At 38.2% G+C, this 15341-nt stretch overlaps 2 protein-coding genes across 2 annotated transcripts; one reads left to right on the forward strand and one right to left on the reverse strand.

The window, feature by feature from the left end:
• The first annotated feature begins 332 nt into the window (after positions 1-332).
• Positions 333-2555, forward strand: thap3 (THAP domain containing, apoptosis associated protein 3). Its single transcript, XM_051661471.1, has 4 exons — positions 333-470; positions 566-761; positions 1452-1628; positions 1716-2555. The coding sequence occupies exons 1-4, from the start codon at positions 397-399 to the stop codon at positions 1974-1976; spliced, it is 708 nt and encodes a 235-aa protein (XP_051517431.1). The 5' UTR covers positions 333-396; the 3' UTR covers positions 1977-2555.
• A 202-nt stretch (positions 2556-2757) lies between these two features.
• LOC127419760 (dnaJ homolog subfamily C member 11-like) lies at positions 2758-14523 on the reverse strand. The gene is made up of 16 exons (XM_051661466.1): positions 14382-14523; positions 14036-14165; positions 13739-13812; positions 13463-13564; positions 13249-13380; positions 8984-9106; positions 8816-8889; positions 8451-8640; positions 8261-8346; positions 5186-5302; positions 4942-5097; positions 4645-4714; positions 4363-4420; positions 4109-4251; positions 3722-3851; positions 2758-3536 (listed from the first exon to the last, which is right to left on the reverse strand). The coding sequence occupies exons 1-16, from the start codon at positions 14451-14453 to the stop codon at positions 3511-3513; spliced, it is 1683 nt and encodes a 560-aa protein (XP_051517426.1). The 5' UTR covers positions 14454-14523; the 3' UTR covers positions 2758-3510.
• Between the last annotated feature and the right edge of the window lie 818 nt (positions 14524-15341).

The raw sequence follows: 15341 nt of genomic DNA on the forward strand, positions 1-15341 counted from the left end.
GACAGCATCACACTGCGTCAACATCAATGAAATATTCCCGAATGAAAAGGAGCTTGCAATTACCGTATATTTGCTGACGGAGTTTTAAATCACAGAAAGCTTAGTTAATGGAATTTTATAACACGCAACTTCAAATAAAACCAGAGGACTTTTATTTTGAAAGGCATAGATTGGTACCTGACCGGAAAACAAAACCGAAATACAAATATTTTATTTCACATGATTGCTCTGATGAGAAAGGAAAAGCTTACTGGCAGCTACTGGTTATTTGTTGGTTTGAAACTTAATAGATGATTAAGTAAGAAATTATACAGCAAAGACCCTGTTCATGTTATTATTTGAATCATTTTGAGACACTGCGGGGCTTGATAATCGCCATCTTTGTTCGGGGCAAAGATGCCGAAAAGTTGTTCTGCATTTCATTGCACCAATAGGTACAATAACAAAAACCCAGAGATCACGTTCCACAGGTAGGTAAAGATAGTCAGTTCACTGCCATTATAATTTCATTACTTTATATTAAAGTTATACAATTAATCGAGACATTTTCTTTATCCCTGGTTAGGTTTCCTTTCAGTAAACCATCAATTCTGAAACAATGGTTAGATAACATTGGACGTGACGACTTTCAGCCGAAGAAGCACATGGTCATCTGTTCACTACATTTCACTCAAGATTGTTTCAGTGGTTTGGGTAACCGCAAAAATCTGCTGTGGAACGCTGTGCCAACCCTCTTTACAATCCCACGTCAGGATGCAAAGGTACTTAAAGGGATAGTTCACCCAAAAATGAAAATTCTCATAATTTACTCACCCTCATGTCATCCCATGTGTATGACTTTATTTTTTCTGCAGAACACAAAGGATTATATAGGTTCATAAAATAAAAAAATATAGGTTCATAAAATGCAAGTGAATGGTGACCAGACCTTTCAAGCTCCAAAAATCACATAAATGCAGCATAATAGTAATCCATTTGACTCCAGTGGTTAAATCCAAGTCTTCTGAACTGATGCAATCAATCTGGGTGAGAAACAGTTTAATATGTAAGTCCCTTTATACTATAAATCTAATCTTTCACATTCTGAAAGTGAAAATGGAGATTTATAGTAAACAAGGACTTATATGTGGATCTGTTTCACACTCAAAGTGATTGCATCAGTTCAGAAGACATGGATTTAACCACTGGAGTCAAATGGATTACTTTTATGCTGCATTTATGTGATTTTTGGAGCTTGAAAGGTCTGGTCACCATTCACTTGCATTATATGGACCTACAGAGCTGTAATATTTTCGTTTGTTTGCTTCAGCATACACCTCTGGGATGCCATGAAAGTGAGTAAATGATGAGAGAATTTTAAGTTTTGGGTGAGCTATCCTGTTAAGGTCGAGTAAAACAATGATTTTTCAGTGCCTTTCATCTGTGACTCATTGTCATTTCTGTGCCATCAGCAAAAGAATTCTAGGAAGAAGCCGAAAAGATCTTCTAAATCTGCTGCTGATAAATGGGATGAAATTGCACCTGTGAGGAACATTCCTGAGACTGAGGATGCTCAAAGTGAGATGCATAAAGAGCATGTCCAGCCACTCTCTCACAGTACTGAAGAGGTTAATTGTCAAACGACAAAGGTGAAGTTTCATCTGTTTAATCTGACATTCAATATGTCATAAAATAGATGTTAAAATAAAATTCTTGATGTGTTTTAATCTCCCTAGGATTTGGCAATCGTAGACCACACATATGCACTTTTGGACGAATGCACAACCAAAGCCCGTCTGTTTGATGTTTTAGAAATCAGCAGATGGCTACAGAGAAGGTTACAGTCCAAATGCAAAGTAATAAAAAGAATGAAGCTCAAACTGCAAGCTACACAAAGAGAGCTTCTGATTTTGCGCCATCAGCGCGGATGTAGCCATATACATCGCCATAGACTCTCACATCTGCAAATACAGAGAGGCAGTAATGCCAAGACCTAGTTAAGTAGTAATAAAGACCTTTGGTTGCACAAACATTTTAGCTTTTGATCCTGAAAAATATATCACTGTTCAACAAATACATTTCCTCAACAGGGTAGAGTTGCTGTGCGAGAGGACTTGTGCAACATTTTCTGTCCAAAAAGCAATTTTTAGTAGACTATAATTATACATTTAAATATATAATTATGCTGTTTTCTAAATAAAATCTATGTAACTGTAATGTTCGCCACTGAAACACATTTTCATTGTACCTTGAGGTTTTATTTTAAAATGAGTCTATACTTGCTGCAAGTGGTAGGCCATTAGTCAGATTATAAAACAAACACCTTTCAACAATACCATTACTCCAGCTAACAATTATAGATTGCCCTTTTAACATCGCAATGGCAAGTGTGAAGCATGGACATATTTCATTTTAATTATTGTCACTCAGAAATGAAACAATTCTCTTTAAACAAAGATGCTGTACACACAGACCTTCCAATAAAATATTACTAGTTAAACATTACCGCAATTAATTTTCTTGCATAAAGATCCCAAAATACCAAAAAGGCAATTTAAATCAACCAAAAGACTATACTGAGGGCACAGATCTTACCTGTATGAAGTATGGCACTAAAATGCAAGTATTCTGGGAGACTGAGCCTATTAGTAAAAAAGGTCGATGTCTCACTATTATCCCTTCATTTACTGCTATTCAAGATTTTGAACACAAGGTGGGAGACGAGCCCTACATCAGACTTAATACACAGTTCACATGCTAATCCATTTCCTCAACCAGTACAAAGACAGTACTACAATTTTTTTTTGCATTGGACTCTTTAATCCTCATGACACTGCTGGATGATGTAGATTACAATAGGCGGGCCTCCAAATATTAGGCTTAAGTGAATGGCGTGAAATCAAGAGGAAATGTTTATCTGTGAAATCTTTCCAGAAGTGATAAAACACTTTTAGTATTATCATTTATTTGGATGATGGTGTTAAAAAACAAGTCAAAAGGCTGACAGCTGGGGTACACCATATTGTGTGGGATTCAGTGAGTTGGATCTAGCAGCAGTGGTTTTTCTCATGTAATGAAAGTAAAATAGCACTCTCTGGTGAGTGCTGATTGCAGGCACTGTTGTGGTCTAGTGATGCTCCACTGTGAAGGATGTGCACCCATCTTTGGGGGAGATGCCTTCTCTTTAAAATGTGAATAAAGGCCTACAAAAACAGGAATACATCTGTTGTCTTGCTTTTCACATTACAGTTTTTTTTTTTATCTTGTTTCTTTTTTTCTGCGAAAGATAATTATTTTATTTGTGTAAATCCAGCAAATCAAACTTCCCAATTAAATGTTCTAATTTCCAAACATTTATCCTTTAGAATAATATTTAAAACGGCACAAAATAACGGATAAAGAATTATATGAAGACTTGTGAAGACTGAAGACTATGGGCACAGATTGTTTCCAGGGCTTTACTCCAGAACATCTGTCTCATCGCTCTATACCAGTCCAAGCTGTCCCTTTCAGCTCAAGAGATACATGTTCCTAATTGTCATTATCAATCCTGTGGGCTACAAGGAAGAAGAGAGAAACAACAACAAAAAACATACAATTTTAAATTACCATCAAGAATAACATTGATCTTTACTGTTAGTAAACAATTACTCATTCGTCATTATGAAGTCAGGATAAAATGCATTAAAATCAATGCTGTAAATGATTTTGCAGAATTGTTTTGCTTGGTTTGTGTACTCACATTGTTTTGGTAGCCTGAGTGCTTCTGTGTCACCACATAAAACTTGGTGCATCACACCTCTGAACTGATACAGCAACTTTAGGCTCTTTTCCTCACCTACACAGGGGTCGTAGAAGCCCGGTAAACCAGCCTAAGTACATTCATGCAAAAGCATCAAATTAACACCCGCAATAGTGCTTCACATCCACTCCGAAAGATACATTTTTTAGGAAGGAAAGATTAGTTGGAGTTGAAAAGCATGTACACAACACAACAAAAATTACATCTATAATAAAACTAGAGAAATTGATTTGAGAATTCATTGCCATTTCAATAACTCTCTGCTCCCTTTCCACATTTGTATTTTGGACCACAAGCTATTACAAAGCAAGCATAACAGTGCTTTACCTTAGAGGCTTCTGTGAGAATGAGCTTAGAGTCTTTCACCAGGCACTGAAGAGGCACAGTCACATCAATGACCCTTGCCCTTTCGTGCTTACGACTGTTGTCCGTTACAAACTTGCCATACCAGGCGTTGAGGATAACCAAACCTGATATAAAAATAGAATGAGTCGCAGATCCTCACCTGGCATTCAAATTCAAAATCACAGTTTGATCACAGCCGATGCTATTGATCATTATTGGGAGTTATGCAATCTTACCCATTCGGGACTCCTCTGCTTCGATAATTCTTCGCACAGACTCTTGCATCAGCAGAACCTACAGAGAAAAGTGATTTCAAATAAGACTGCTTGTATATGCACACAGAGAAGGCACACATTCATCACACTGACTCAGGGACTGATGTGCAGATAGGATAGCCTGATGCTGACACTAACTGATTGTTTCTCCAAACACAGAACGCCTGCAGTGAAAGTTATGACCACTTTAAATGGCTGTGCATTATGAATTATTTGCAGTGTATTTAGACGTTATGAACTCACAGCTGCCTCTGCCTCTTGCTTCTTCTTGGCAGTGTCGGTTGCTGAGCTCTCCCGCTGTTTCTCAAGCTCCCTAAATAGAAAAGAAAAAGGTCCACTGTTGATTTAACATTTGCTCTTTTACTTTTAGCTTCACCGGCATTTAAAAGGATTTCAGTCTTTTACAATTTTCTAGACTCATGGGGGATAAAGGTTGAAGAAGAATGTTAGGAAGTCAATTGGCCCATAAAAGACGGCAAAATGAAACATTTGGAGAATGTGACTGCGATTCTGAAGATGTAATCAGCTGAAAAGGCTTACTGTTCCTGCTGAGCACGAACGAAAGGCTTGATAACAAGCTGTTGAATGGCCAAATAGAACACAAGCGGTCCAACAGTGGCATAAAATACAGCACTGGGTAGAAGCTGGTCCGTTAAGTAAATGGGAAAGTAGTATGTTTGGCTAGCTCTGTTCAACCTGAGATAAGAGACAAAAACATAGTGATTTCAGAGCTTTTCAACACCGCAGATGGGCAATGTCTTTAAAATAACCAAAAGTGCTTTACTTGATCTTGAGGGAAACGCCCTGAGGTACTCCAACACTGACAGCAGCACCTAGAACACTGTGACGACTGATCTTTGTCTCGGCACCATATTCCACTACTGTCCCGAAAAACCCTGACCTGCAACACAGAATAGACATGTTTACCATTGAAACACACAATTAAAGGGATAGTTCACACATAAATGAAAATTGTCAGCATTTATTGACCATCATGTTGTTCCAAACCCATAAAAGCTTCTTTGTTCTGTGGAACATCTAAAACATGTTAGGCAGAATTGTGAGCCTCAGTCACCATTCACTTTCACTGCATCTTTTTTTCCATATGATGAAAGTGAATGGTGATTAAGGCTGTCATTCCCCAACATCTCCTTTTGTGTTTCTTACTTACCCAAGTCACACAAGTCTAAGTAAATGTCGACTGAATTTTCATTTTTGGATGAACTATTCCTTGAGTGCATCTGAGAGGTTTTTGCATAAGGAGTGCATTTAGCAAAACATTTTGGTGGGGAATTAATGTGTAGCAACTAGTAAAGGTCGACTGACATGGATTCTTTAATGGCCGATGCCGATATCAAGAGAGCAGGATGGCCAATAGGCCAATATAATGCTGATAAATCAAACAAAATTAAATAAATTTAATATAATAATAAAATTACATGTACATAAATTGTCTAAATTAATTAACTTTTATGTAGCATTATATTTACTCAAACTTTCACAAAAACCTTAACTTTGTAAAAATAAAAAAATAAAAATCGTTAAAAAATTATATGGTAGGTATCCGTTTCTCCTGGTATCTGTTTAGTCTTCCCATTTAAGTAATTGTTTGCACTTAAAGAAATTGTAATACATTAGGAAGAAGGAAATGACAACAGTGCACACAGTAGTCCAGCAACCACGGATGGTATGTGCGTATGAACAATTGAATTTTCTCACAAAAAAACTGCTTTAACACTAATGCACATACAGTGCACAGTGAATATGACATTTACTTATAGCACACAAAGCGCTTTTGCTTTAAAGTTTCTCTGTCGCTCTTGTGCGGATCCTTCGAGAGCAGCAATCTACTGACTGCATCCAGTTTACTCGGCCCAGAATTGAATCGCCTGCTTGGAGTGTCATGGACTGACTGTCATGCAACATTTCTGAGTCAGAGGGACACAGTTTTGATGCAGGCTATTATAAAACACGCATAAGAGGATTATGAGCACTCCACATGAGGAAAACGGAATTGTGCAAGTTTCCTGAAGTCTGTGAATTAAACCTGTTTAAATGAGATATCCGCACATTTTTAGACGATATATGATGAAGTTTTACTGATATTTGCCTTTTTATCATTAGATAAGACAGTTTACAGTTATAGGGAAATGTTGAGAGAAGAGACAGGGTGGGTATAAACTCATAAAAAACTGGGTTCTGACCAGCATTATGGTGGGCTGGCAAATTATTTTAAGGGGATGGAAGTCGGATAGGGCACCCTCATTTCCAGAGTGGTGTGTGGAGATGTGGAGAGTGGCTGCTATTTGAAGGGATGTCAAGCAGAAGGCTGGGGGTTCAGAATTTATTTGACAGGAAGTGGGGTAATTACTTGGTGTTTTTGGACTCTCGGGGAGGGACTGGGGAGAGAGATGTTTTGTTTTAATTATATATGATTATGTTTTTTTTATGTTGTGTGTGTGTGTATCTATTTGTGACCACAGGGGTATTTGTTGGGGGTTAGGGTGGGGGGTTAAATGTTAAATGTTGATTCAGTGTATATATGTTGTGTTTTTTTCTAATTTTGTTACACATTTATGAATCAATAAAAATGTTAATTGGAGAGGAGAGTCAGGGTGAATGAAATGTTTGAGGTTTGTGAATTAAACCTGTTTAAAAAAAATATATGACATATATGATAGAAAAATTATAGATATTTGCCTTTTTATCATTAAAAAAGACAGTTAACAGTTACAGGGAACTGTTGAGAAGAGAGAGAATGAAACATCAGAGCACTTTAAAAATCATGAGCTCTGTCTCTGATATGTAGGACCATTTAAATGAGACTGTGTTGCACACCTATCTGCAGTATTATTGTGGTAACACAATGGCACATAACAAAACAAATCGATTGGTCATTTATATGTCTCAGACGTCTCCTTAACTGTGCTGTCGTGGCTTAAGAAATGAATCGGCTAATAATGAAAAAATACGAAATATCAGCCGATTTATCAGCCTCTGCAATTTAGCAGTCGACCACTAGAGACTAGCAACAAATAATCAGCATGTCTTGTGAACATAGCATTTAGAAAATCAGTTACAGTTACTACGTTCACATGGACATAAGAAAGCAGCGTATTACGAGAAAGCAGCGGTCCAGTTTACATGCACTGTATAAGCGGCATACGCTTTACTCTCGTATGCATGCGGCTCGGTCAGTAAGTAGCTTTCTCCATATCACCATAATTTCCCTGCGACGCTTGTGTAAATAACAAACATGGTATCCTAGGAAGACTTCACTATTTTGCTCTGCTTTATTTCCAGATGTTCCAGAGATGTTGCTGTGTTTGAGTCCTTAACTTTCTATCACGACCTGCAACGGAATTGCGCTACAAAAGTGGGGTTTCCCTCTTACATAAAACTCAGGGATTTCCTCAACGTACCAGCGCATATATACTAACACGAGGGACCGTAGATATTTTACAGTGGTATTTATAAAAATAGGTATACTTATAGTCTATAGCTTTTCCCACTGTAGTCCCAGAAATGTTTTGTTGACAAGTTCTTAGGCTCTATCCTCTGACATTTGTTATACGGTCTGTTCCATGCACATGCGCACTCCTCAAAAACCTGTTAGAACACCGCTTATGTGATTACATGGCCACATTAGCAGCTTTCTACGGGAGAAACCAAGGTGTTAAACCGCTTTTTCTTAATCCCTTAAACAGCTTAATGACATCGGCATTCTCGTTTACATGACGTTTCAGAATGCCGCTTTCTGCAAAAACCCTGGAATAACCCACTTTCTTAAGTGCATGTAAACGTGGTCAGTGAAAAAGCAAAACACAGGGAGACAGCGGCACAATCCACAGATACACACTTGACTGAGCCTTTGATCTTGGTCTGATCATCATCCTGGAACTTGTACTGATAGCTCATCATGATGAAAGTATGTGGAATTCCCAACTGTTGTGATAAAAAAAGAAATAAGCAATAGGAACAATTGTTGGTTAAAACAATTTGGCCAAGCATGAAGAGCAGAAAGGTGCCAATCTGGTATAACAACTGACCTGCACAGCAAAGGTGAAATGACTGCTTTTGGTATCCCTGACAATGCTGGTGTTCATGGACGACTGAGTTCCCCAGCGCCACTGTAAATAACCCATAGTGTTTTTGTTGAGTTGGCGTGCAAGTATGGTAGTGAGACCTGGCCGCATACCGCGAGATGAAAACTGCATGCCACAATGAGCCGTTGCAAAGCTGAAAAATGCAACCAAACTCAATATGCATCATTTAAGACAGATGTTCCACAAAAATCCACCAATTAATTACAAAAATCAGTGTGTATTAATAAAAAAACAATAAATGCAAAGATAAAGGATATCTAAAGTTAACATGAGCTGAATTATATAAACACTATTAATGCTGGACTCACCAACGTGAAGTCAAATTACGGAAAATCTTTAATCCAAACAGAGGGCCATGTGTGTCTCCTGCCCCTAACTCAACCTGTAACATATATGAATCAAGTCTGGCTACATGCTCAGCAATCTTATTTAAATACAGTTAATTTATCTGAAAAGCATTGACTTAAAGCTCTTACCTCTCCCCAGCCCTTAGCTGAGGTGACTCGACGCAGGGCCAAGTTTATGTTTCCTCCTCCGTTGCCATTGTGTGTGGATAGGGAGCCGGAGAGAATGGCTGTGTCTGAGGTGGTCAGAGGGGCCTATGAGAGCATGAATAATGGAAAGACAAAAAGCTTTCATCATTTGAGAGATACAGTTAACATCTCAGTTGCATCAGAGTAGTACACAAGTACTTGTTTATATGAGAAACATATTTGCATAAAATACTCTCATAAAATGTGTCAACTGGAGATAGTCCCATCTATTGGCCAATATTTGGCAATGTTTTTTGGCTAGTCATCAGCACCAGCCAATAATTGTGCCTGCTTAGCCTGATCAGCTCCCCAGAGTTGGTAACAAAATCTACTGACGGCACTGACTACGTTTACATGGACACCAGAAAGCGGCTTAATGAGAGAAAACTGCTTATTGCGAGAGAGCGTCATTCCCATTTACATGCACTGTATAAGCAGAGTGCTCTTTACTCCCACATACATGCGGCTCGGTCAATAAGCAGCTTTCTCCACAGCAACTTAATTTCCCTACAATGCTTGTGTAAATAACAAACACGGCATCTGAGGAAAACTTTGCTATTTTTTTTTCCATTGCTTCGCTTAATTTCCAGATATTTCAGAGTTGTTGATGTATTTGTGTTCCTTAACTTTCCATCATGACCTGCAGCAGAATTGCGCTGCAATAGTGGGGTTTTCCTCTTACAAAAAACTCTGGGATTCCCCCAACGTACAAGCACGTACACACCAACGTGTGGGACCGTCTATATTGATGTGTATTAGGGGTGTAACAGTTCAAATTTCTCACGGTTCAGTTTGAATCGTGGTTTTAGGGTCACAGTTTCAGTACGGTTCGGTATTCGCTATTTTCAGAAAAAAATATATATATATACAGTACTGTGCAAAAGTTTTAGGCACTCAGGAAAAATGTTGCATAGTGAGGATGTCTTTAAAAATAATGCCATAAATAGTTTTTATTTATCAATTAACATCATACAATGTCCAGTAAACATAAAAAAGCTAAATCAATATTTGGTGTGGCCACCTTTTTCTTCAAAACAGCACCAATTCTCCTAGGTACACCTGGACACAGTTTTTCTTGGTTGTTGGCAGATAGGATGTTCCAAGCTTCTTGAAGAATTTGCCACAGTTCTTCTATCTATTTCAGCTGTCTCAATTGCTTCTGTCTCTTCTTGTAATCCCAGACTGACTCAATATTCAGTGGGGGGCTCTGTGTGGACCATGCCATCTGTTGCAGGGCTCCCTGTTCTTCTATTCTATTCTATTTGCAAAAGAAATGTTTGGGAGTCTAAAATGTATATTTTTGATTGACACATTAAAACTGAAAATATAAATAACCATCTTAAGACAAATGTTTTTATGAAGCATCATATGTGCCTAAGACTTTTGCACAGTACTGTATATTACTTCCAAATCCAAAGTAAGAATACTGTATTTGGTAACAAACACCAACAGGTTTGCCCTTAATAAAAATCATGGTTTTACTACAGTAACCATATTTTTATCATCGTATTTGTAGTAAAATCATACTAACCACAAAATCAACATGGTTACTGTCATAGTTTTAATATATAGTAAAACCATGGTTACTATATGGAAACTACAGTATTACTGTTGTAAAACCATGGTTAATTGTATCAAAACCAAGATTTCTGCAAAGAAAACCCTAATGACAGCAGTCATGGTCACTTCAGTCATAATTACTACAATATTACTATAGTAAAACCATGGTTAATTTTCTTTAGTGACATGAACTATAAAAAAATAAAAAGAACTCTTCACTAATTACTAAATCAATATTTTAACTAATACCTGCACTATTATGCAACATGCACCAACATAAAGTGCATTTCAAACACAAGTCAACATATATTCAACATTCGGAAGCTGTACATCACTATAGAAGGAACTTTGCTATTAAAATGGATACGAGAAGGATCCGGGATGTCACGGCTCGAGTGTTTTAATCATATGCTGAAATCCCACATCTTCATCAATGGAGTATGGCAACATAACTTCATGGCAATGAACACCACAAGCGCTTTAGTTATTGCTTCATGTATGTCTGAATTAACACTGAGTGCCTGCTTAAAAACGGAAGGGAGTGTGTGCAGTTTCGGCTCAGCTGTGATTGTACATGAATCATTTATCGATGTATTACCAGTATACGGCACTCGCGTCGAGCAATGTCTGCAAAACAGTGCCTGTTTTGTAAACTTTGACCATCGCTGTTGTAATTGACTGCAAAAAGAAGATGTTCCCAGACAGGAGACTTGAATAATGCAGGGGGCTTCTCTATCAGCGGCTCATTTTCTCCACTTTGCGCTTGCCATTTTCAACTACACACAACGCGTGCAGAACAGTGATGTCATCAAATTGACCCACGTGAAACACAAGTGGAGCGTATCCATTTACAGATCCATTCAGGTGCATTAGAGGTGGTTATAACTATGCGCGTCTATTTGACACTTTGTTTTCTTCGCCAAACATTGTGCTCCAGATGCATCATTAAACTTGAGGTGAACCATGATGCCAATGCTTACCGAACAGTGGGTGACAAACCATATGGTTTGTTTTTCTACCTAGAACCATTATAACCCTAGCGTGTATAAATGGTATAGTTTATAGCAGACATGGGCAACTTATGGCCCGCAGGCCGGATCCGGCCCTCCACATGGTTTAATCTGGGCTGCGGCTCGTTTATCCTAGAAGCGTTTTTTCCATTGGATATTTCAGTTATCTTGCATTGGGACAAGCATTTAACATGCTCAGGTTTGCCAGATAAGAGATGCAAGCTTTTTATACTTGCGCAAACTGGAAATATTCCACCTAATGTTATACTTATTTTGTGAAATGTGGCAACCATGCATGGGAGTGCACTATTTCTAGCTCTTGCTTTCCCCTTTGAACAAACTTAACGAGTTCTAGTGTGATATTCTGCTCAAGGAAAAGTGTGATATGGCCACTCCGTGTCCATTCTTGAGGTTGCTTGTGCTGCTTGCTAAATTTGCGAGCAAACCTTCTCAGTGAAGAACTTATGAAAAAAATATAAACATAGATCTTGGTATCATTGACACGTGAGCAAAAGCAAACGAGATGTATTTTTTGTGTAATTTAAAAATGTTGAAGTCCCTCGCACATGTAAATTAATCTAACTCTTGCAGTAATAATTTATCATAGTCATGCAGCCTGTGTTATTTAGTTGTGTGCTGAATGGAAAGTCAAACCATTGACTATACCCGCATTATGACCCTTTTACCACATAAAAGGGTAATGTTTTGAGAATAAAATAAGTCAACTGGCCCGCTTTGTGACAAATATTAAAAGTTACATAATTTTTATTTTTATTAAAACAGACCCCTGATTTAGAGTGTTAAACTGAATAATAAATTACCAGGGAAGTAGAGATGGTAAAATAAATAATTTATAATTACGCTCAGCCTTTATTCATTTTTTTTTAATGCCTGATAGAAAATGATCTACCTTTTTGGAGCAATACAATACTTTAAGCAATGGCAGAATAGACCCATCAGTCACATATACACTTCATAAAATTGAGTACACACTTATTTAAGGGCTTAAAGATACTATAACCAAATCAATGCGGAACATTGTATCACAAAAGGAATATAATGTGGCCCCCTATATTCTGCTTAAAGCCTGATGTGGCCCCTGTATCAAAATAATTGCCATCCCCTGGCTTATAGCGTATGGACTTTTCCCACTGTACTCCCAGAAATTTTTAATTGTTTCCACAGTGATGACTTGTTGTTGGGCTCCATCCCATGATGTTTGTTATCGGGCCTGTTCACGCACATGCAACCTGTAAGAACGCTACTTATGCATTTACATGACCACATTAGCCATGTTCTCCAGGAGAAACCTGGGTGCATTAAACTGTTTTCTATTAATCCCTTAAACGGCGTAAGGAAATAGTTTCAGAATGCTGCTTTCTGCAAAACCACTGGAATAGACTGTTTTCTTAAATGGTCAGTGTCAATTAAAAATGCACATTTTCTCTCTCTTTTTTTTTTTTAAGTGAATTTTGAGTCAAGTAAGCATTCCTTTAATTTCCTTTAAACCAATCCACTCTCTAGATATCAGTATCAGCCACTGAGAAAACCTGTATCAGTCGAACAGTAATCACAATTTAATGAGAGATTACTTATCTATAAAGGCACGCACTGAAACAAAAAGAGATAGGAGTATACCTCTATGGATTGGGATATGTGCATCCTGTTGATCTCAATGTGTGGTAGGCCGCCACGACCAGAGACCTCTTCGTAATCCTCCTCATAGCGATCAAAGAGGTCAGTTGCATCAACACCCACACTTATTGTCCCCTGATGGAGACAGCGAACAGAGGTTGGTGAGACATAAGCTTTATAATGACTGAGGCTGTGGCTTGAAGGCATAAGGTCAAACCTTAGGGTTGGTCCTTTGCTGCAGTCTTCTCTCCTCTCTCTCCCTTTGAAGTCGCTCATACTCTTCACGGATCTCCACTGGTGTTCTTCTCCTCTCCACCACCTAGAACATTTTTTTATTGTGTAGTGAGCACAAAAAGATGAATACCTTAAAAAAAAAAAATGTATAAAACTAATTTCCCATTGGGAAAGATTATCTATGATTTTGCTTGAAATGTTATTGAAGTTTGGTATCTAATCCTAAAGCATTTATTACTACTCTGAATCTTCAACTCACCTCCCATCCTTCAACCTCAAGTCCTCTCTTCCCATATATGTCATATATAGCTCTAGATTGTGGGTCGCTTAACACTGCACAAGAAAAAATAAATAAATCGCATTTCACAATCAAACATTCATGAAGTGAGAATGAAACACTTATGCTTCAAAAAGAAAACAAAAAGCTATACTGTTAAGACACTACAAAACGCTGCCTTGCTATTAAAAACAGTGGTATAATAACAAATAATTCCACAAGGTTTCCTTTGCTTGTCAGAGGCTTTAAAATGCTGAGTGTGCAAATAAAAAATTGTACCTTCATATGCTTGGTGCACCAAGTTAAAAAGCTGCTCTGCCTGCCTCTTAAGCTCTGGATCTCTGTGCTTGTCTGGGTGGTACAGCATGCAAAGACGGCGATATGATGCCTTGAGCTCTTCCTGTGTGGCCTGAATATACAGTTAAAAAAAGAGGATCATTCATCAAAAAGCACAAGCTGCTCTTTTTAAGGACATAAAGAGGTGAGGACTGGATGAAGTCGAGGGCACTTATCATCATGAGACCATACTTTGTTACCAGAAATAGTTTTCACGATTCATCTGTTTTCACGATTCGCTTGCTGGTTTTTCATTTAAAACTTCTCAGTAAATAAGTAGATGCCATACCTCCCTGCGGACGTTTAAGAGAGAATAATAGTCATCATTGTCGATTTCATCTTCTTCCAAGGGCGCCGCCATATTTACCACCTTTCATCTCCGCCACAGTGCCAGATCAAACTACGCTGATTTTTGGTGAGTTGATTTGTAGCACACACAGACCTTCAGCGCCACCCTCAGGACGGGAGGAAGAGTGACAAAAACAGGTCCCACACTTTTACTGTTTGCATTTATCTTGAGCGGGTTTTTGTCATCCATATAGACTCTTTTTAAATATTTGACGAATTCCAACTTGGATGAACCTAAATTCATTGCGCTCAATCCATTTAAATGTGTACAAATCGAAGTTTACAGAAATCCATCTGTGTTGGGACTACAACTATCATTGCCGTTACGCGGCCTTCACGTGCTATTGAAATTATCGTACAATTTTTTCCTATTTGGAAGTTGCACATGAATTTGATACTCGAGTTTCCAAGTTGGGTGGAGACGTGAACTTTCAACATGGCGGAAGACAGTACAGTTTCTGTAGTGAATGTTAGGTTTTAGTCATATTTCTAAATCATGTTTGGTCACCTAGTTAGAGTAAGATTTTGATGGCCAGGGCCGCATTAATGCATCAGCAAAACGTTCAAGCCCTGGGGCCCGCAGTACCTATGCTGCCCTGAACATAGTGCACTTATTTGATACTAGCAGGCGTATTCTGTTTAATTTCCAACACCTTGTCTACACTGGACGCGAGCGTCGTGCTGTGTCGCGTCAAAAGAACCCATTACAACTACTGCCAACAACACAAATAAATGGTTTAGAACGTTCGTTTCGACAGCCTCAAGTGTAGACAGCCTCAAGTCGTTACACCCAGTGTAGACGGTGTAACACTACAACGAGACCTAATCAAATACTACAAGGCAAATAATAACCTGGGTTTTTTGTGCTCACTTATGCCAATTCACAATTTTATAACACCCA

Source organism: Myxocyprinus asiaticus, chromosome 29 (genome assembly GCF_019703515.2).
Source record: "Myxocyprinus asiaticus isolate MX2 ecotype Aquarium Trade chromosome 29, UBuf_Myxa_2, whole genome shotgun sequence".
Classification (NCBI taxonomy): Eukaryota; Metazoa; Chordata; class Actinopteri; order Cypriniformes; family Catostomidae; genus Myxocyprinus; species Myxocyprinus asiaticus.

Bases quoted from the DNA above. Each gene is read 5' to 3' on its own strand.
- thap3 (XM_051661471.1), top strand. From the start codon at position 397: ATGCCGAAAAGTTGTTCTGCATTTCATTGCACCAATAGGTACAATAAC. The intron at 762-1,451 runs GTACTTAAAGGG...CTGTGCCATCAG, and splicing joins TCCCACGTCAGGATGCAAAG to CAAAAGAATTCTAGGAAGAA. The intron at 1,629-1,715 runs GTGAAGTTTCAT...TAATCTCCCTAG, and splicing joins TTAATTGTCAAACGACAAAG to GATTTGGCAATCGTAGACCA.
- LOC127419760 (XM_051661466.1), bottom strand. From the start codon at position 14,453: ATGGCGGCGCCCTTGGAAGAAGATGAAATCGACAATGATGACTATTAT. The intron at 13,813-14,035 runs GTACAATTTTTT...TTTCTTGTGCAG, and splicing joins GGTGCACCAAGCATATGAAG to TGTTAAGCGACCCACAATCT. The intron at 9,107-13,248 runs GTATACTCCTAT...ATGCTCTCATAG, and splicing joins ACATATCCCAATCCATAGAG to GCCCCTCTGACCACCTCAGA.